The sequence below is a fragment of the Salmo trutta genome, chromosome 2 (assembly GCF_901001165.1).
Source record: "Salmo trutta chromosome 2, fSalTru1.1, whole genome shotgun sequence".
Classification (NCBI taxonomy): Eukaryota; Metazoa; Chordata; class Actinopteri; order Salmoniformes; family Salmonidae; genus Salmo; species Salmo trutta.
This window is the reverse complement of record NC_042958.1, coordinates 68011620-68033915: the sequence shown is the minus strand read 5'-3', so window position 1 is coordinate 68033915 and position 22296 is coordinate 68011620. Positions and strand designations below refer to the sequence as shown.

The following is a 22296-nucleotide window of genomic DNA, read 5'->3' as shown; positions in this document are numbered from 1 at the left end:
ACTGCTTCTGTATCTCTGACCTACTTTCACCATGACTCCCTCTGTATACTCCTAGTCTCCATCCTCAGGCAGGAAGTAGTACCATAGAAACAACACTGAACTCTACCTTTAAAACAGGCCTACACCTACCAAGTGGCTAAGGATAACCGTTAAAGTGAGCCTAATTTTTCGCATCATACTGCTGGAAGCTGGTAAAACAGCTTGCAGCACAGCCTGCTTAATGAGTATGGCTCACTCAGCATCGGATAGCAGCACGTCATCGTCCACAAACACACGTTGGCTTAGAAACTGCGGGCATACTTTTCACAGTGGTGGGACATTTTTTTCATGTCTTTGGCTTCATGACTCAAGGCTAAGATCCCTCCTCTGCGTTTAATTCATGATTGGGGAATGTCTTCTTTTTTTACCAAAAATTTGGTAATGCTTCCTATAAACACATTGCATTATAAGCAGCATATATAAGGTCTTATGAACAATGTATAAGGCATTCATAAAATGCAGAACACAGGTGCTAATAATTAGTATTCATTCATTTACAGTCATAGGAAGTGTCACTTGTTTTTTTTGTCTGGAATTTGATTGAAGCTTACCATTTTCCTTCGGCGCTTGAATTCAGGATATCTGGAATTCTGATACTGTCGTGATAGAACATGAACTGTGATGGCCTCAGACGCTGCAGCTGCTACATGTTCCAATATGTACACAGTGTCAGCAGTTACAGTACGAGCTGCCACACACACCCCCCTTTCTGCCACTTTAATGAAGACAAGTGGTGCTTCCATCACCATGGTGCCAATTAACCGTGTACAAGAACGCAGTTAAAAGCCCAGTATGACTTTAATCCTCCCTTTAACAATCCAATACAATCCTTTTCAAGAAAGACCTCATTTGGATTTCTTATGCTAGACTCTATAATTGTCTGAGGACATAGTCGTCTAGGACAAAGTCATTTTTAATAGTGCCTTTTAAATAGTGCCCCCCCCCCCCAAATGCGAGACAGTGCCTCAACTGGAATATCTGCTGGAATAAATCCATTTGATGAGGAACAACTGCTTCATTGATTTATTTATTTTTATATCAAACCTTTATTTAACTAGGCAAGTCAGTTAAGAACAAATTCTTACAATGACTGCCTACCAGAAGGCAAAAGGCATCCTGCAGGGATGGGGGCTGGGATTTAAAATGAAACACATCACGATAAGAGAGACACCACAACACTACATAAAGAGAGACCCAAGACAACAACATAGCATGGCAGTAACACATGAAAACACAGCATGGTAGCAACACAACATGACAACAACATGGTTGCAACACAACATGGCAGCAGCACAACATGGTAGCAGCACAAAAAATGGCACAAACATTATTGGGCACAACCAACAGCACCAAGGGCAAGAAGATAGAGACAACAATACATCACGCAAAACAGCCACAACTGTCAGTAAGAGTGTCCATGACTGAGTTTTATCTCCAAGAGATGGAGATAAAACGGTCCAGTTTGAGTGCTTTTTGCAGCACGTTCAAGTCGCTAGCAGCCATTACGAACACAGGCTGTGAAACAGTGATCACTAAGGTCATTACAGAAAACACCAGACTGATAGCTATCAGGATTATTTGTAAGGATAACATCAAGGAGAGTAGCCTTTTCTGGGTGTTTGGAGTAATACCTTGTGGGATTGGTAATAATCGGACAAAGATTTAGGGAGTCCCACTGCTTTAGGACTTGGTCAGGTGGTTTAAGCATGTCCCAGATTAGGTCACCTAGGAGGACAAATTCAGACTTAGTGTAAGAGGCCAGGAGAGCGCTTAGGGTAGGTAGGGTACAGGCCGGTGCTGATGTAGGACGATAGCACCCAGCAACAGTCAACAAAGAGCTATTTGAAAGTTTAATGCTTAAAACCAGCAAATCAAATTCTTTGGGGACAGACTCGGTGGAGACAACCGAGCACTGAAGGTGTTCCTTGGTAAAGATTGCCACTCCACCACCTTTGGAAGATCTGTCTTGCCGAAAAAGGTTATAACCAGAAAGGTCAACATCAGTGTTCAAAACACTCTTTCATAACCATGTCTCAGTAACGACCAACACATCTGGATTGGGGCTGTGAACCCACACTTTCAATTGATCCATTTTAGGTAATAAGCTTCTAGTGTTAACATGCAGAAAAAACAGGGTTTTACGAGAGCAGATATCAGTGAAGCAGATATCAGAGCACAAATCAGAATTGGGGCTAGCAACAGTAGATGGGCCCGGGTGTACATGCACATTTCCAGATATAATCAGCAGTAATACAATCAAGGCACGGCAGAGGACAGGTAGAGCTCTGCAGTGTTGACTTATAACCTTTGAATGTACATTAGATGGCAACAAGATCATTTTGTACAGCAATTTCATCAGGTGGCATGAATACAAAGCCGGCGAGAGGTGATTAGAATAGGACGGGAGGACAAGAGTCCGTGTAACCAATAGAGAGTCAGAGTCCCGAGTGTGGGAACAAACATAGACTGTCACACTGTTGGGTCAACAAGCAAGTTCATAGTCAACAAAGCACGCAGGAGTCACGAGGCAAATAGCATAAAGCATAAGCGATAAACATAACAACTTGGGGCTAGCCATTGTAAGTTCAGAGTCACTCGCCTCAACAGTGCATGTGTGCTGGGGACGAGCGAAAGCTGGGGAGAGAGGGGGGTACCTATACCAGACAGAGGGAGACAGGCCAGGGTAGACGGTGAACAGATCGCCAGGTGGAATCCAAGCAGCAGTGCAGCAGGCAACGGGAGTAGGTGTCACACCCACTTGGGAGAAGCTTTTTTCGGGAGGCAGATTTCTTGTAGAGAATCCCTGCAAGCTAGCTAACGTTGCTAGCGAGTCTCTGTCCGTCTTTTCTAGATTTATCCAACTCTAATTCTATATTTTTGCAGAACTCAGGAGCCCATGCTCTCTGAGTTGAAAGGAATATTTTTAATTAGTAGGCCTACTGTAGGCTATTCTAGACAGTCTGTCGCCACCTGAAACTCTTGAATTGATCCTGATCACCCCTACACCATTTGGGTTTCAACCTGGTCTCATAGAATAGACGTAACATAATATATGTAAATCCTTGATGATAAAATTAGTATGCTGTTACATTTGGTATGCTTACATAAGACAGATGGCACATAAGGCTAAAAAGAAAGTAGGGTGGTTGGTCGGGGTGGATGCGTTGACGTACAACGCAAACGTCTAGATACCGAAAGGTTGCGAGTTTGAATCACATCACGGACAACTTTAGGATTTTATCTAATTAGCTCATTTTAAACTACTTACTTTTTTTTTGCTAATTCTTAACATATAATACAAATTGTAATTCATAACATATCATACAAAATGGGTGATGGACATCCACTAACGAATACATACCATACGAAACGTAACATATCGTACTAAATGGAGTGTCTTGGTTCCGGAGACACCTGAAACCCCACCTCTTTAAGGAATACCTGGGATAGGATAAAGAGTAATCCAATACTGAAAATGGTTTAATTTGAAATTCATAAGGTGACTGGCGGAAACTGTGACAATTTATTTTATTAATGAATTGTATTTAAATTCATATCCTGAATTGGCTGATTTTCTGCTTTAGCCTATAAACCTTTGGAGAACTTTTGGATGGTTGCTTCAACAGGGAGTTATTTGTTGGGTTGGCCTCTCTCCCAATTTGGGTGTGAGAGTTGTTTCGATAAATCGTTCTAATTGGTTGCTGTAATTAGCTTAAAGTATTCAAGTTCACATCAATTACATTTATCAAGGATTTGTCTGTCAGCTTTGTGGAGGATTGGAACACAGGTTCCACTGCAAATATAAACGCAAATACCAGAACTGCCAATAGGCTACATTCCGTTAGTGCCAGTGCATCAATACTGCTGTGGAAACTTGCAGCTGGGTGTATCAACACCTCCACACATGACCAAAAACATGTAAATTCGTCCACTATGTTTCATATTTTTGCAAGCGTGCCTATAGGCTACTATTGCCTATGAGTTTACATGTCGATGTTGCATTTCATTTCATTTACCGACCATGCAATCCATTTTACAGAATGCAATCCATTTTATAAATGTTTTCTTAATGCTTTCTCGATTTTATAAATTGACATTTCATTCTCATTATTGTCATATTGCATATAGGCAATGTGCACTGGCGCAAACGGTTGGTTTCCCCCGATCAGGCTGTTCCATCATTGCATCGCCGCCGCTCCCCGAGACAGGAGGAGAGAGGAAAGGCGTGTCCGTGGAATGAAATGGAGATTTGGCTGCTACTGACATCCATTCTAACCATTTCATACCAAGCCGCTGATTAAACCCGCAGCAATTGATGACACGTGTCATCGATTGCCTCAAGTATTTTCCGTCCAAGAGGGAGGCTGGCATACAATAGGCTTGTCATTGTCTAGATTCTACTCAAGGCGAATATAATGCGCTCATGGATTTTGTGCACGCCTCATTTCAATAGATTAGACCCCTCGACCAACACAAGCGGATTATTGCGCTAAACAAACTCATCACCCATATGTGTAAAATCAGATGACCAGCAACACTGCTGCAATGGCTGCATGTCTTCTCAAAGGGTTGACTGCTCTGCACACGGAGGAAAGGGCGGAATTGCATACCATTGGTACAATATTAATCAACTAGAAATGGGTATGGCTCTTCTGTTGAGTGCAGGCTATGGAAAATTCACACCACTTTTGTTCAGTCGCTCATGAAAAAAACATTTTACAATTTGATAAACCCTAATTATGCAAATATATAATGATGAAAAGAAAACATGATATTTGAGGCACAATAACCGGGCAAGGTTGTCGTTGTTGACTCACAACGATGCCATGTTTTGGTAGGGCCTCGGATGTAAGGAACATGCAAAAGATCCAGAAAAAACGCACTGTTTACCTACAAATAGGTAGCCGACGGTTCCGTGGTATAGAAATAGTCACTACAAAAAGCAGACCAGAAAAATAATAATAATTTGCTGTCCTGAAGAGTGTAAATGGCATCAAATGATGTCGAATCACTTTTATCCTTATAATAATGACATTATAAATATTTTATGGATTATCGTTGTTAAAATGTTTTTTAATCATATGGCGACAACAAATTCTTGTTCTTTCGTGCAACCGATGACACTGAGAAATTGTGATTTAAGAATAGCCTATCGTGAGGACATGTCTTACATTGCGTGCAACGATAAATAATGGCAGATACAAAAGCATGTTTGTGTATTGTTGCATGATGAACACACTAAAACCAGTAACAATAATGCGCATTTGTATTCAATACATTTGCATAGGCTACAAGTCTATGCAAACTGGATTTTTGGCACAATATTAGGCTACACTGTTACAATATTACATTTTAATATGAATATGTATACGTGCTACTCTGGCCCAACCTCTCCCACCTCAAGGAAAAATATAAATGACAAGACCAATTCCGATTGAGAATTACGACGCGATTGTTTAAACGTTTCATTTGACGCGCATTGCAATCGAGTCCGCATTGCAATAAGAAAAAACACGGTGTAATTACAGTGGATTTGGGTCAAGTGAATCATATAATTATCTAGGTTTCCTTACCTGTGTGCAGACAGTGTGGTTGTTTCTACAGCTGCACAGTTGTTCACGGCACAGTCGTCAGACGCAGTTCACCAAGATGCCATAACGGGAGGCAGTCGCCAGAGAGCAGCAGATTTGTGATGGTGTCTCGGAAGTGTCTGTCTGCCTGGCTCTGTCTTTGTCAGACCATTGAATTAACAGTCGTATGTATACCAGCCAAATTATTCCGTACCATAAAGTCATATTTATCAATTATAGTCTATGGTCTATAATAACCCCAATTACACTTGGCATTAAATGATTTGACAGGCAATTTACTGAAAGTACATAATAGACACAGAGGGGACTGTTTACAAAAATCGGAGTGGTACTGTTCTATCGCCCTCTCTGCCCTCTCTATGGCATTTATTGCCACACCCAGTGCCAACTTTTACACTGACTTGACAAACCAGTCAGCACTTTAAAAAAGTAGCAGGGGATTTATTCACAGACAGTCAGAAACTCTATATAAATGTTGAACCATATCTTGGCTTGCCAACAAAAAATGTCCCCCTCTCCCCCACACCCATCTTTCCTTCTCTCTCCTCCCACTTTCCCACTCTCCTTATCCTTTCTCCTCTCTCTGGAAATATGCTAAACCTTTTTCCCTCTCTGTGTCTCTGCCTCGCTCACTCTCTCTTTCTCTCTCTTTCTCTCTCTCCCTCTCTCTCCCCCTTTCACCCCTCCCTCTTTTCTCCTTCTCAGCTCTCCCTCTCTTCCTCTGCCCAAACCCCTCTCACACTCTCTCTGTCTCGCTCCTCCTATTCCCCTCTCTCCCAACCTCTCTCTTCTATCTCTCTGGAATTCTGCCCAGAACAACATCTGCCACTAGTTTTCTAGCTAAAGATGATTTGGATTTGTCCTGGGCGGGACTTCACTGTCTCAGCCAAGGTGCTTCTGTAAGTCCTCATCAGGCTAACCCTAAGAACCTCAGACCATTCTCTTAATCCTGGGTCAGCACTCTGGCACTCTGCCTTCAGGAAACACTGCCATGACAACAGTAGAGTGGGCCCTTGCAATAAGACATCAAAAGGAACAACACACATGACAACAATATATGGCTATAATACGGGCTATATCTTCCTGCAATTGCCCATTCCTATGAACACTTTACAATAGGGTACTTGGAAGGTGTGTTTGATTTATATATATATATATATATATTATTTTTTTTGGTAGTTTATAGACAGTTCATTATTAGTTAATAAGTTGTTTTGTAAATCTTCTTTTCTCCAAAATATTTTTTTACTAATGTAGACATGCTGATTACTTTTCAATCTTCAGCTTATTTTTGTGCCCCCCCCCAAAACATTTTTTTCACACCATTTGCCTTATTTCGGACTAAACCGTGTTTATAGACACCATCACAACAAGTTTGGTGATAAATTGGTTTATGTGTGTGTACTTAGTTAATTGTCCTTGTCTTGGAGACTATCCAGATTCAATGGTGTAACATTGTAGTGTACCAATAGGTGGCATGGCATTCATGCTTTACAGTCTGTTTCACATACCTCAAATGTATGTTGAACAGCCTATGCATGAAGCTATGATAATTCTATAACTGAGTGGACCCTTCATAAATACAGTGTGTACATATGGAAAACTGGCTCTGGTTGAAGCATGTTTGCCCATGGTAGAAATTTGCATATCGGACCTGAATGACCATCCGTTCAGGAGACAAAGGAACCCCCGCGCAACCATGAAACATCCATATCTTGGTCATTGATTAAGATAAAAGGTTGATTTTGATATATTTGAATGCTTACAAACAAGATTTTCAAGCAGTTGTATAATGTCTACAATATATATTTTTTTTTAATAAAAACTGTCATTTTTAAATATTTGATGTCAATTATCTAAAAACGCTTAAACTCAAGAGTAAGATGCGTCTCAACTGTTGGCAGGCACAGCACAAACACCACAGATGATGTAAAATAGGGTCTAAGTTACAACATACTGTATGTGAATATGAAAAAAAAATCTCTATGCGTTTTTGGATCATTGACATTAAAGGGAAAAAAATGACATTTTACTGAAACTTTTTTTCCAAGAAGTTCTAAAATAGTTTGACATACCTGTTTGTAAGCTTTCAACTGATGTCAAACTCAAGCGTTTAACTTTTTCAGTGATGAAGACATGGATGTCTCATGGTAGGGTGGGGTATGCAAAATGGGACAACTTTGAGGACCTCTCTCCTGAATGTTTTGCCATTCAGATCCAAAAAGTCACTTTCTGATCATTTCTACCATGTGCAAACATGTATGGGAAGTTTTGTTCTAAAATGAGATCGAATTCATATAGAACGACCCAGTAGTTACATTTCTTCAACCCCGTCCCTCTAAAACAGTGGCGCGGTGGCTGCTTTGAAATTGTTCAACACAAATTGTATGATGATGTAACTAATGGTTAACAAACTAAAGGGTTATAAGCAGACCTAAAATTGTTACTGACATATTCAGTTATATTAGGCCTTTTCACCAAGAAACATAAGACGCAACAAAAAATATATATGAAGCTATAGTGTTAAGTAGACTGACTATACACTTTCGCTGTTGTAGTACTTTGCAACGCATTCCAGCATAAAGCAGCGGAAAGGGATTCAGCATGGATGTCCTGTGAGAGTTCATAACATTCCCAGTGGATGCAGATTCAGTGCTGGAGCTCTCCTTCAGCAGCTGTCTTGGCATTCCCCTTGAGAAAATAATACTTTTACTGTTCCGCGGCTAAAGAGAGCACTTTCAGTAGATCACAGTTTCTCTAATGATGGATATGTTCATCATTTGGAGTGATGAACAGCAGTAGCACTGAGTTGAGAGTAGGATTTGAAACGTATAATGACACATTAAAGGAGCGTTTACAGTAAATACATTGATATTTAAAACACTTTTGAGGGAATAGTGTCTTTGACATGATATAGAATGAGAGGGAATGGTCAGGATAGACATGTTTCCCTCGTGGTTGTTCTTCTGGTAGACCTGTTTGTGTGGTGATTCACGGTAGACGTCTCGGACAACCCAAATCGCTGAAAGAGAACAAAGACCATGTCAATTGATTACTTTTGAAATTTCTATTTTGTTTATTTAATACAATTAAATGACAATGGCCCTTGTGCAACTTACCTGACTGATCACCAGACGTGATATGTTTGACAAAAGCTGAAAAATAAATGTATATCACATGAGGCTGGTGGGATGAGCTATACGAGGACGGGCTCATTGTAATTGCTGGAATGGAATAAATGTAACTGAACCCTGTGTGTGTGTGTGTGTGTGTGTGTGTGTGTGTGTGTGTGTGTGTGTGTGTGTGTGTGTGTGTGTGTGTGTGTGTGTGTGTGTGTGTGTGTGTGTGTGTGTGTGTACGCTGAAGCACTAGGTGGAGACATTGCAGCTTTGTTTCTCTTCCCACCTTCATAGTTGATGCAGCCATTGGTATCCTCCTGCCCTGCAAGCAACATTTCCACTTCACCCTCCGTCATCTCACCTACATAAGATTTTCTGTGTTACATCAGGTATACTGCATCAGGTATATAATTGTTTTCAATGCATTCTTCTGTGATCCTCAAGGGGTGCCCTTTTGTGTTCAAGCCCAGCACCAACACACCTGTTTCAACCCATGGTTTCAACTAATTAACACATATCCAAGTCCTTGATTAGTTGAATCCTACTGTTAGTGTTGGGCTAGATCAAAAACATTGCCTGCGCTGACAATGCCCTGTTTCAGGGCAGCACTGTAAAATAAAAAAATCTGAGCATTATGTCATTGATGTGCTTGGTGTTCAACTTCAACTAGAGAAGAATGGAACATTATGGCCCATGGAATTAGGTTATTATTGTAAGCGACAATTGTTCTCAATGGCTTACCAGGAAAAATAAAGTATCAATGATTTATATATACACTAGAGACTGATGGTGGTGCTGTCTTGAAGCCACTGTGCCTCCATCTTGGCACTCCCCCACCAGTGTAATTTATTTTGGTGAAGCCACATTTATTTTATTACAGACACCTTAATGCATACTTTGAAATGATATTATTTGAGCAGAACATTAAAATAAAACATGAACAAATATATAAATACATTTTCCTTACAGTATCATTGTTTTAGATGACTAATGTTACTGTCCCGACTACAACCCAAAAATACTTTAAAATCAAATGTATTTATATAGCCCTTCTATATATACACTACAAGAAACGTCTGACCTCTGTGATTGCCAGCAAGGGTTTTGCCACCAAGTACTAAGTCATGTTTTGCAGAGGGGTCAAATACTTATTTCCCTCATTAAAATGCAAATCAATTTATAACATTTTGAGAATCGTTTTTCTGGATTTTTTTGTTGTTATTTGTTGTTAGTCTCTCACTGTTCAAATAAACCTACCATTAAAATTATGGACTGATCATTTCTTTGTCAGTGGGCAAACATACAAAATCTGCAGGGGATCAAATACTTTTTTCCCTCACTGTATCCCGATGTCTTTCAATAATGGCAGGAATGGAGGTGGTCTTTATTCTAGTGAGATTGCTAAGGCGAACATTGCCATGTTTAGCTTTGCACAACCTAGGTCGAGGCACAGACACGGTCTCAATGGAGATAGCTGAGCTGACTACACTGACTGAGCTAGTGGCAGACTCCACTAAGCTGGCAGGCTGGCTAACAGCCTGCTGCCTGGCCTGCACCCTATTTAATTGTTGAGCTAGGGGAGTTGGAGCCCTATCTATGTTCGTAGATAAGATGAGAGCACCCCTCCAGCTAGGATGGAGTCCGTCACTCCTCAACAGGCCAGGCTTGGTCCTGTTTGTGGGTGAGTCCCAGAAAGAGGGCCAATTATCTACAAATTCTATCTTTTGGGAGGGGCAGAAAACAGTTTCCAACCAGCAATTGAGTTGTGAGACTCTGCTGTAGAGCTCATCACTCCCCTTAACTGGGAGGGGGCCAGAGACAATTACTCGATGCCGACACATCTTTCTAGCTGATTTACATGCTGAAGCTATGTTGCACTTGGTGACCTCTGACTGTTTCATCCTAACATCGTTGGTGCTGACGTGGATACCAATATCTCTATACTCTCTACACTCGCCAGTTTTAGCTTTAGCCAGCACCGTCTTTAGATTAGCCTTAACGTCGGTAGCCCTGCCCCCTGGTAAACAGTGTATGATTGCTGGATGATTCGTTTTAAGTCTAATACTGCGGGTAATGGAGTCGCCAATGACTAGGGTTTTCAATTTGTCAGAGCTAATGGTGGGAGCCGTCGGCGTCTCAGACCCCGTAACGGGAGGAGTAGAGACCAGAGAAGGCTCGGCCTCTGACTCCGACTCACTGCTTAATGGTGAGAACCGGTTGAAAGTTTCTGTCGGCTGAATGAGCGACACCGGTTGAGCATTCCTACAGCATTTCCCTCCAGAAGCCATGAGAAAGTTGTCCGGCTGCAGGGACCGTGCGAGGGGATTTATACTACTATCTGTACTTACTGGTGGCACAGACGCTGTTTCATCCTTTCCTACACTGAAATGACCCTTGCCTAACGATTGCGTCTGAAGCTGGGCTTGCAGCACAGCTATCCTCGCCGTTAGGCGATCGTTCTCCTGTATATTATGAGTACAGCGACTGCAATTAGAAGGCATCATGTTAATGTTACTACTTAGCTTCGGCTGGTGGAGGTCCTGATGAACCATGTCCAGATAAAGCATCCGGAGTGAAAAAGTTGAATGAAAAAAAGTTGAGTGAGGGAAAAACGAAAAATATAAACGGTAATTAAAAAGTAAAACCCGTAAAGTTGTCAGGTAGCAAAGTAAGGTTGGCAACAAAATGCACAGCAGCACGTAAACAAGTCTGCAAGTTGTGACCGACCAAACACACATGTCATTTTGACCTTGAAACATTTGAAAATGCAATATGTAACTTTTTGGGCAACCCGACCAAATTCACATAGAAATGTGTGTCAAAGATGAGTAATTCACATTGAAAGCAAATCAAAGCAGCGGTAGATATGTTCTATGTGAGCTATTTCTATGCTTTCCGTTTTTAAGTTTAGTTTTTGTACCTTTCGGTTTAGTACACCACCTTCAAACAGTTGAAAATACAATATTTTTGGTTATGGAAAATATATTTCACAGCGATTCTCTACACCATACTTGATTATTTTGTCACAACTGAAATTAGGCGAACGATTAGAATTTTAGCAACCAGGAAATGGCGGAGCGATAACTGCATAGTACATCTTTAATTGTAATAATGTAGAATTCCATTCATTCCTATGCAGGATTGCTCCTAATGGGGAGTGCCAAAATGGCCAACTGGTGGCTTCAAAGACTCTAAATACCTCTCAATACATAGCATCAGCAATCCAGGGTTTATATACATAATTGACTCATATATGGGTTGAAAATGGCAGATTTGGGCACTAATAAGCCCCTAAATTGGAATATAGTGGCTGTACAGTATCATGCTATACATGAGCTCTGGCTCTGCGCTTCACAGCGCTGTATGGGTTTTGACTGACAGCTGTTCTGAACTTCAGCACCGCACGCGACAAGAAGTTGCCCCCATCCCTCCTGGTAATTGGGCAATTTGTGCACATGTTTTGTTGTTTGAGTGAGGGAAATGCTGTAAATTAAGATTACTTGACGTATTTTGAAAGATGAGACATTGAGGATTTTAATAAATATCACTTTAATGTCATACAAGCAAGCCAAAAACCAGTGAGTCCAAATGTGTACTTCACATTTCCAAATCATAAAACTCATGTCATATACATGTACTGTGTCAAAGTTTAAGAAAGTCAAGCAAGCGCCAGGACCGTCTCCTAAAGTAAATTCAGGGGCACCACCAGTACAGAGCTTGCAGGCAGGTGTGAGTGGATCTGCACGCACAGTGAGGCGAAGACTTTTGGAGGATGGCCTGGTGTCAAGAAGGGCAGCCAAGAAGCCACTTCTCTCCAGGAAAAACATCAGGGACAGACTGATATTCTGCAAAAGGTACAGGGATTGGACTGCTGAGGACTGGGGTAAAGTAATTTTCTCTGATGTATCCCCTTTCCGATTATTTGGAGCATCCGGAAAAAAGCTTGTCCGGAGAGTACAAGGTGAGCGCTACCATCAGTCCTGTGTCATGCCAACAGTAAAGCATCCTGAGACCATTCATGTGTGGGGTTGCTTCTCAGCCAAGGGAGTGGGCTCACTCACAATTCTGCCTAAGAACACAGCCATGAATAAAGAATGGTACCAACACATCCTCCGAGAGCAACTTCTCCCAACCATCCAGGAACAGTTTGGTAACGAACAATGCCTTTTCCAGCATGATGGAGCACCTTGCCATAAGGCAAAAGTGATAACTAAGTGGCTCGGGGAACAAAACATCGATATTTTGGGTCCACTGCCAGGAAACTCTCCAGACCATAATCCCATTGAAAACTTGTGGTCAATCCTCAAGAGGCGGGTGGACAAACAAAAACCCACAAATTCTGACAAACTCCAAGCATTGATTATGCAAGAATGGGCTGCCATCAGTCAGGATGTTGCCCAGAAGTTAACTTCTATGGGCTACGTGGGAAGCTGGTGAAATATCAGGGCGGCAAATTCAAAAACAACAAAAATGTCATAATTCAACTTTCTCAAACATACAACTATTTTACACCATTTTAAAGATACACTTCTCCTTGATGTAACCACATTGTCCGATTTCAAAAAGGCTTTACAGCGAAAGCAAAACATTCGATTATGTTAGGAGAGTACATAGATAAAAATAATCACACAGCCATTTTCCAAGCAAGGACATGTGTCAATAAAACCCAAAACACAGCTAAATGAAGCACTAACCTTTGACGATCTTCATCAGATGACACTCCTAGGACATTATGTTACACAATACATGTATGTTTTGTTCGATACAGTTCATGTTTATATCCAAAAACAGCATTTTATATTGGCGCGTGATGTTCTGAAAATGTATTCCCACCAAAACGGCCGGTGAATGTGCACATCAATTGACAAAAATACTCATCATAAACGTTAACAAAATATATAACAATTATTTAAAGAATTATAGATGGACTACTCCTGGATGCAACCGCTGTGTCAGATTTTACAATAGCTTTACGGAGAAAGCACATTTTTCAATATTCTGAGTACATAGCTCAGCCATCATGGCGAGCTATTCAGACACCCGCTATTCGGGGCAACCTAAACTCAGAATTAGTATTCGAAATATTCTCTTACCTTTGCTGATCTTCGTCAGAATGCACTCCCAGGACTGCTACTTCCACAAGAAATGTTGTTTTTGTTCGAAATACTCCATATTTATGTACAAATACCTCCGTTTTGTTCGTGCGTACAGATCACTTATCCAAAGGCATAACGCGCGAGTGTGGAACCAGAGACGAAAAGTCAAAATGTTCCATTACCATACTTAGAAGCATGTCAAACGCTGTTAAAATCAATCTGTATGGTATTTTTAACGTAAAATTGCGCTAATATTCCAACTGGACAATAGCATATTCATTCAAGAAGAAAAAGAAGGAGGGGCGCGCTCGCGGGACTGAGCATATCCAATCCCTTTGTTGCCAGGCAGTCCATTCAGAAACTGAGCTCCTATTATCTGCCCAGTGAAAGGAGAATGCTCAAACCACTTTCCGAAGGCTGTTGACAGCCAATGGAAGCCTTAGGAAGTGCAACGTCCCCCACAGACACTGTAGTTTTGATAGAGAATCATAAGAAGAACTACAATTCTCAGACTTTCCACTTCCTGCTTGGATTTTTCTCAGGTTTTTGCCTGCCATATGAGTTCTGTTATACTCATAGACACCATTCAAACAGTTTTAGAAACTTCAGAGTGTTTTCTATCCAAATCTACTAATAATATGCATATTCTAGTTTCTGGGCCAGAATAGTAACCTGTTTAAATTGGGTACGTTTTTCATTCGGCCGTGAAAATACTGCCCCCTAGCCCAGACAGGTTAATTGACAGCATGCCAGGGCGGATTGCAGAGGTCTTGAAACAGAAGGGTCAACACTGCAAATATTGACTCTTTGCATCAATTTCATGTAATTGTCAATAAAAGCCTTTGACACTTATGAAATGCTTGTAATTATACTTCAGTATTCCATAGTAACATCTGCTAAAAATATCTAAAGACACTGAGGCAGCAGACTTTGTGAAAATGTATATTTGTGTCATTCTCAAAACTTTTGGCCACGACTGTACGCATGACTTCTTTCTATGCGCACCAGAATTACCATGTGTTTCTCTGAATTTCCTTGTGAAGCCTAACACTGTAAGATCGTATTTTATCATTTAGCTAGTCATGTTGACAATAGAACAAGCTGTGAAATCATGCCCGTCTGACCCAAATTGTGATTTATAATGGAGCTTTTTGTGATTGCGTAAACAACAACAGTAATTGTGTGATGCCGGGGAGGCAGGGTTGCGTTCCAAACGAAACAACTACAAATGTGCTTGCTCTAGCTCCTCAACTGAACAGAGCTCCAAAAAGTACCCCAGTCGGAGGTCCTGAGTGCTCTGGAGCAGGTTTTCGTCAAGAATCTTTCTGTACTTTACTCCGTTCATCTTTCCCTCATTCCTGACTAGTCTCCTGGTCCCTGCCGCTGACAAACATCCCCACAGCATGATGCTGCCACCACCATGCTTCACCATAGGGATGGTGCCAGGTTTCCTCCAGACGTGACACTTGGCATTCAGGCCAAAGAGTTCAATCTTGGTTTCATCAGGCCAGAGAATCTTGTTTCTCATGGTCTGAGAGTCCTTTAGGTGCCTTTTGGCAAACTCCAAGCTGGCTGTCATGTGCCTTTTACCGAGGAGTAGCTTCCGTCTGGCCACTCTATCATACAGGCCTGATTGGTGGAGTGCTGCAGAGATGGTTGTCCTTCTGGAAGGTTCTCCCATCTCCACAGAGTAACCATCGAGTTATTGGTCACCTCCCTAACCAAGGCCCTTCTCCCCCGATTGCTCAGTTTGGCCAGGCGGCCAGCTCTAGGAAGAGTCTTGGTGGTTCCAATCTTTTTCCATTTAAGAATGACGGAGGCCACTGTGTTCTTGGGGACCTTCAATGCTGCAGAAATGTTTTGGTATCCTTCCCCAGATATATGCCTCGAAACAATCCTCTCTCGGAGCTCTACGCACAATTCTTTTGACCTCATGGCTTGGTTTTTGCTCTGACATGCACTGTCATTAGCATTAGCAAGACATGCTATTTTAGTTTTTTATACTGACGTATGTATTTGTGTTCTGTATTGTTTGTCATGTCTACTACAAGGTAGTCCAGTGCAATACATCTGTCAAGCTTTGTTTAGAAAGCCTGCCATTGTGGCCAGAAGTTGGCTCAACCATTTGTTACCACTTTCTAGCTCGACAATTAAACTGTGCCTTGTTGAGAGGCCAACACAAATATATAGCCTCTTTTTAACATATTGACTTTCTGTCTTTAACTAGTCTTCCGTTGAGGTTCACCTTTAGCTAGACATCTTTGGGTACTGGATTTGATATTTGATTGGGACCTGTTGTAATGATTCTTCCAATTTATGGAAAAGGCTGTAAACTGTATTCAACACTGGTTAATGCTGGTCGTCTATGGGGATGGAGACAATATGGTTAGTAATGGCTTCATTGTCTGCCCCTTTGGACTGTGAGGTGTGCCAGTTACATTCCATAAGGTTATGTGGCACTGTTACAGTTAAGAAATACACAGTGCAGCATGTCTGGACATGGAAATTAGGGCAAACCAAACATCTAATGTTAATGTATTTTTAATCCTGAAAATTCTTGAAAAAAATGATTAGGTACAATGATTCTGACATGTTGTATGTGCTTTATTGATATTATATCAAATCATGTTCACGTATTAGTCCATTTCACAGTATTGTGCATAATTTACAGTATATTACAATGTCGCTCTATTCAGAACATTCCTCTTTAATCCTCCTTGCTCGAAATAATTGATGAAGCCTTGATGAGCAGTGTCCTGATTCCCTCATGATATTGTGACATTCAAAAGTGCTTGAAGTGGCACAGGAATTTAATACACCAGTCTGGATAGAGTCTTCATCAAGCATGGCACTTTAAATTAGTATCTACATTAGTAGGTGTCTAAATAGCTTATTTGTATTTGCTGGTTAGATACCAGGCCCGTATTCACAAAGCCTCTAAGAGTGGGAGTACTGATCTAGGATCAGGTCCCCCTGTCCATGCAATCTTATTCATTATGATCTAAAAAGGTAAAACTGATCTTGGATAAGCAATCCTACTCTGAGACGCTTTTTAAATACGGGCCCAGGCCATTGAGAATTGACCTTCTGGTTTTGACTTGCTCAGCACTTTAATGACCTCGGCATTTGTTGGGTTCTGGCCCAGGCATGGTCCATGTAAAGACCCCTCCTGTCTCAGGCTCCAGTATTTATGCTGCAGTAGTTTATGTGTCGGGGGGCTAGGGTCACATCTGGAGTATTTCTCTTGTCTTTTCCAGGTGTCCTGTGTGAATTTAAATATGCTCTCTCTAATTCTCTCTTTCTCTTTCTTTCTTTCTTTCTTTCTCTCTCACGGAGGACCTGAGCCCTAGGACCATTCCTCAGGACTACCTGGCTTGATGACTCCTTGCTGTCCCCAGTTCACCTGGCCGTGCTGCTGCTCCAGTTCCAACTGTTCTGCCTGCAGCTATGGAACCCTGACCTGTTCACCGGACGTGCTACCTGTCCCAGACCTGCTGTCCCAGACCTGCTGGAACCCTGACCTATTCACCGGACGTGCTACCTGTCCCAGACCTGCTGTTTTCAACTCTCTAGAGACAGCAGGAGCGGTAGAGATACTCTCAAAGATCGGCTATGAAAAAGCCAACTGACACTTACTCTTGTGTTACTGACTTGTTGCACCCTCGACAACTACTATGATTATTATTATTTGACCATGCTGGTCATTTATGAACATTTGAACATCTTGGCCATGTGCTGTTATAATCTCCACCCGGCACAGCCAGAAAAGGACTGGCCACCCCTCATAGCCTGGTTCCACTCTAGGTTTCTTCCTAGGTTTTGGCCTTTCTAGGGAGTTTTTCCTAGCCACCGTGCTTCTACACCTGCATTGCTTGCTGTTTGGGGTTTTAGGCTGGGTTTCTGTACAGCACTTTGACATATCAGCTGATGTAAGAAGGGCTATATAAATACATTTGATTTGATTTACTGTGATTATTATTATTTGACCATGCTGGTCATTTATGAACATTTCAACATCTTGGCCATGTTCTGTTATAATCTCCACCCGGCACAGCCAGAAGAGGACTGGCCACCCCTCATAGCCTGGTTCCTCTCTAGATTTCTTCCTAGGTTCCAGCCTTTCTAGGGAGTTTTTCCTAGCCACCGTGCTTCTACACCTGCATTGCTTGCTGTTTGGGGTTTTAGGCTGGGTTTCTGTACAGCACTTTGAGATATCAGCTGATGTAAGAAGGGCTATATAAATACATTTGATTTGATTTGCTTGAGGCGTCACTACAGACCTGGGTTCGTTCCCATGCTGTGTCACAACCGGTTGTGACCGGGAGTCCAATAGGGCGGGGCACAATTGGCCCAGCGTCGTCCGGGTTAGGGGAGGGTTTGTCAGGGGGGACTTTACTTGGCTCATCGCGCTCTAGCGACTCCTTGTGGCGGGCCAGACGCCTGCAGGCTGACTTCGGTCGTCAGTTGAACGGTGTTTCCTCCGGCACATTGGTGCGGCTGGCTTCCGGGTTAAGTGGGCGGGTGTTAAGAAGTGCGGTTTGTCGGGTCATGTTTTTTGGGAGGACGCATGACTCGACATTCGCCTCTCCCGAGCCTATTGGGGAGTTTCAGCGATTAGACAAGATCGTAAATCACGAAATTGGGGAGAAAAAGGGGGTCATTTTTTTTATAATCATCTAAACGCAAATGAATTACAGTACATACCTGTACAATGACCCTCAACTTTAGGCTCTGTTGTTGGCTTGGGCTCTGGGGCAAGGGCTGGATCAGTAGCAGGTGCTGGAGCAGGAGCTGGATCTGTAGCAGGGGCTGGGGCTTTTGCAGGGGCTTTAGTAGGACCTGGTGCTTTAGTAGGGGCTGCTGGGCCTTTAGTAAAGGCTGGGACTTTAGTTGGGCCTTTGGCTTTAGTAGGGGCTGCTGGGCCTTTAGTAGAGTCTGGGGCTTTAGGTGGGGCTTTGGCTTTAGTAGAGGCTGCTAGTCCTTTAGTAGAGGCTGGGACTTTAGGTGGGACAGGGGCTGTAGCGGCAGCACAGGCTAGGGCTGGACTTGGAGCAGGGGTTGGAGCTGGGTCTGCAACTGGAGCGGGGTCTGCAACTAGAGCTGGGTCTGCAACTGGAGCGGGGTCTGCAACTGGAGCGGGGTCTGCAACTAGAGCTGGGCCTGCAACTGGAGCGGGGTCTGCAACTGGAGCGGGGTCTGCAACTAGAGCTGGGTCTGCAACTGGAGCTGGGTCTGCAACTAGAGCTGGGTCTGCAGCTGGAGCGGGGTCTGCAACTAGAGCTGGGTCTGCAACTAGAGCTGGGTCTGCAACTGGAGAGGGGTCTGCAACTAGAGCTGGGTCTGCAACTGGAGCGGGGTCTGCAACTAGAGCTGAGTCTGCAACTAGAGCTGGGTCTGCAACTGGAGCGGGGTCTGCAACTAGAGCTGGGTCTGCAACTAGAGCTGGGTCTGCAACTAGAGCTGAGTCTGCAACTAGAGCTGGGTCTGCAACTAGAGCTGAGTCTGCAACTAGAGCTGGGTCTGCAACTGGAGCGGGGTCTGCAACTAGAGCTGGGTCTGCAACTATAGCTGGGTCTGCAACTAGAGCTGAGTCTGCAACTAGAGCTGGGTCTGCAACTGGAGCGGGGTCTGCAACTAGAGCTGGGTCTGCAGCTAGAGCTGGGTCTGCAACTAGAGCTGGGTCTGCAGCTGGAGCTGGGTCTGCAACTAGAGCTGGGTCTGCAACTGGAGCTGGGTCTGAAACTAGAGCTGGGTCTGCAACTAGAGCTGGGTCTGCAACTGGAGCGGGGTCTGCAACTAGAGCTGGGTCTGCAACTGGAGCAGGGTCTGCAACTGGAGCTGGGTCTGCAACTAGAGCTGGGTCTGCAACTAGAGCTGGGTCTGCAACTGGAGCGGGGTCTGCAACTGGAGCTGGGTCTGCAACTGGAGCGGGGTCTGCAACTGGAGCGGGGTCTGCAACTGGAGCTGGGTCTGCAACTAGAGCTGGGTCTGCAGCTGGAGCGGGGTCTGCAACTAGAGCTGGGTCTGCAACTAGAGCTGGGTCTGCAACTGGAGCTGGGTCTGCAACTAGAGCTGGGTCTGCAACTGGAGCGGGGTCTGCAACTGGAGCGGGGTCTGAAACTGGAGCTGGGTCTGCAACTAGAGCTGGGTCTGCAGCTGGAGCGGGGTCTGCAACTAGAGCTGGGTCTGCAACTAGAGCTGGGTCTGCAACTAGAGCTGGGTCTGCAACTAGAGCTGGGTCTGCAACTGGAGCGGGGTCTGCAACTGGAGCGGGGTCTGCAACTGGAGCTGGGTCTGCAACTAGAGCTGGGTCTGCAGCTGGAGCGGGGTCTGCAACTAGAGCTGGGTCTGCAACTAGAGCTGGGTCTGCAACTGGAGCGGGGTCTGCAACTAGAGCCGGGTCTGCAACTAGAGCTGGGTCTGCAACTGGAGAGGGGTCTGCAACTAGAGCTGGGTCTGCAACTGGAGCGGGGTCTGCAACTAGAGCTGAGTCTGCAACTAGAGCTGGGTCTGCAACTGGAGCGGGGTCTGCAACTAGAGCTGGGTCTGCAACTAGAGCTGAGTCTGCAACTAGAGCTGGGTCTGCAACTAGAGCTGAGTCTGCAACTAGAGCTGGGTCTGCAACTGGAGCGGGGTCTGCAACTAGAGCTGGGTCTGCAACTAGAGCTGGGTCTGCAACTAGAGCTGAGTCTGCAACTAGAGCTGGGTCTGCAACTGGAGCGGGGTCTGCAACTAGAGCTGGGTCTGCAACTGGAGCGGGGTCTGCAACTAGAGCTGGGTCTGCAACTGGAGCTGGGTCTGCAACTAGAGCTGGGTCTGCAACTGGAGCGGGGTCTGCAACTAGAGCTGGATCTGCAGCTGGAGCTGGGTATGCAACTAGAGCTGGGTCTGCAGCTGGAGCTGGAGCTGCAACTAGAGCTGGGTCTGCAACTGGAGCGGGGTCTGCAACTAGAGCTGGGTCTGCAGCTGGAGCTGGGTCTGCAGCTGGAGCGGGGTCTGCAACTGGAGCGGGGTCTGCAACTAGAGCTGGGTCTGCAACTGGAGCGGGGTCTGCAACTAGAGCTGGGTCTGCAGCTGGAGCGGGGTCTGCAACTAGAGCTGAGTCTGCAACTAGAGCTGGGTCTGCAACTGGAGCTGGGTCTGCAACTGGAGCGGGGTCTGCAACTAGAGCTGGGTCTGCAACTAGAGCTGGGTCTGCAGCTGGAGCGGGGTCTGCAGCTGGAGTGGGGTCTGCAACTGGAGCTGGGTCTGCAGCTGAAGCAGAAATTGAGTCAGGGGCTGTTGCAGGAGCTGGAGCAGCATCCTCTTGTTTGGGGTTTGGCTCGTTGGGTGGCATGATCAAAGAACCCAAAATCAAGAATAAAAAATAGAGAGGGTGTGACAGTGTAGGAGTGAGGTGGTTTCTTTGATAGACACACGTTGGGACAAATGCCACGCTCTCAATAAGCATACAACCCCCAACACACACACACCCGGGGGATGTCTTTGGAAGAGCCATATACAGTATGAGCCCCTGCATGCCGTTACTATATGTTCCATCTATGTACAGTACCATGGTCCATCTCTGTTCTATGGACACACATGGCTAATTTTGGGCTGGGCAACCACCTTAATAGGGGAATTATTGTTTAGAAAGGATTCCCCGTAATGTCTTACTTTCATTCAAATAGAGGGCAAAAATGCACACATATTGGTGAAGTACAATCTTTTTAGAGGGTTGGATTATTCTAATTGTTACGAACCGGCTCAGAGTTCACAACAAAAGGGAGACAACGTGGAGACAAGGAGTATCAAAAATATATTTATTAGATACCATAACTAGCACAACCAAAAACAAGGTGTCTGCATGGAGAGTCTCCCCAATGACTGTGGAAGAGTTGTCTTTATCCTGGGACACACCCGAGCCCAGGTGTTTCCCATCTAGCTGACGACCCTTCCAACTCCGCCCACTGGCATCCTAATGAGGAACAAGAGCAAAGAGAGAAAATACAGCAGACAGTATGGGAGGGTCGTCACAGAATGGTTAGTCATGACAAAAAGTCCTATAATTGTTAGAAACAACAGCAATTGTGAAACTCAGCTGTGATGTCTCTTTCACCCTTTTTTCCCTTCTCTCATTTTCACTTACCATTCTCTTGGTGCTCATTTCTTGAATATTGCATGGTTATTTGTTAAATAAGGAGGCCGCTAGACCTTTTTTACCCACTGTCCTTTGCTTGTCATGGTAGAAGGTCCACTGGGAAAGAGACCTATTTGAATAATGGATGAGCTAAGAACCATGGTCCATTTCTGCTGAAAAATACTTCCATTACTGTATACATATGTCATTTACAAAGGTACTTTGGGGTTGTTGTTTTTTTATTTTCAGCATTACGTTTTTTGTATGAAAGACACTTCCTTGCCTTTTTACCTGTGTTCGCCAAAGGTAATCTGCATACCTCCCAGGTGATG

The 22296-nt window shown here is 43.9% G+C and overlaps 2 protein-coding genes across 14 annotated transcripts in view; both read right to left on the bottom strand.

The window, feature by feature from the left end:
* mapta (microtubule-associated protein tau a) overlaps positions 1-5703 on the bottom strand; it is a 40640-nt gene extending 34937 nt beyond the window's left edge. For 12 of the 13 annotated variants that reach the window (XM_029712458.1, XM_029712494.1, XM_029712486.1 and 9 more), the window contains exon 1: positions 5613-5703. The gene's annotated coding sequence lies outside the window, so the exon portion shown is untranslated. Of the gene's footprint in view, positions 1-590; positions 761-5612 lie in introns of those variants that run through there. The other variant, XM_029712474.1, reaches the window with a different exon arrangement.
* Positions 5704-16194: 10491 nt separating this feature from the next.
* On the bottom strand, positions 16195-21147 carry LOC115163442 (keratin-associated protein 10-4-like). Its single transcript, XM_029715311.1, has 4 exons — positions 21029-21147; positions 19463-20847; positions 18550-19191; positions 16195-16208 (listed from the first exon to the last, which is right to left on the bottom strand). The coding sequence occupies exons 1-4, from the start codon at positions 21145-21147 to the stop codon at positions 16195-16197; spliced, it is 2160 nt and encodes a 719-aa protein (XP_029571171.1).
* Positions 21148-22296: the final 1149 nt, after the last annotated feature.

Coding starts and splice junctions, on each gene's coding strand:
- LOC115163442 (XM_029715311.1), bottom strand. CDS start 21,147: ATGCTGCTCCAGCTCCTGCAACAGCCCCTGACTCAATTTCTGCTTCAG. Junction 20,848..21,028: donor CAGCTGCAGACCCAGCTCTA/GTTGCAGACCCA, acceptor ACCCCGCTCCAG/TTGCAGACCCCGCTCCAGCT. Junction 19,192..19,462: donor TAGTTGCAGACCCCGCTCCA/GTTGCAGACCCA, acceptor ACCCCGCTCCAG/TTGCAGACCCAGCTCTAGTT.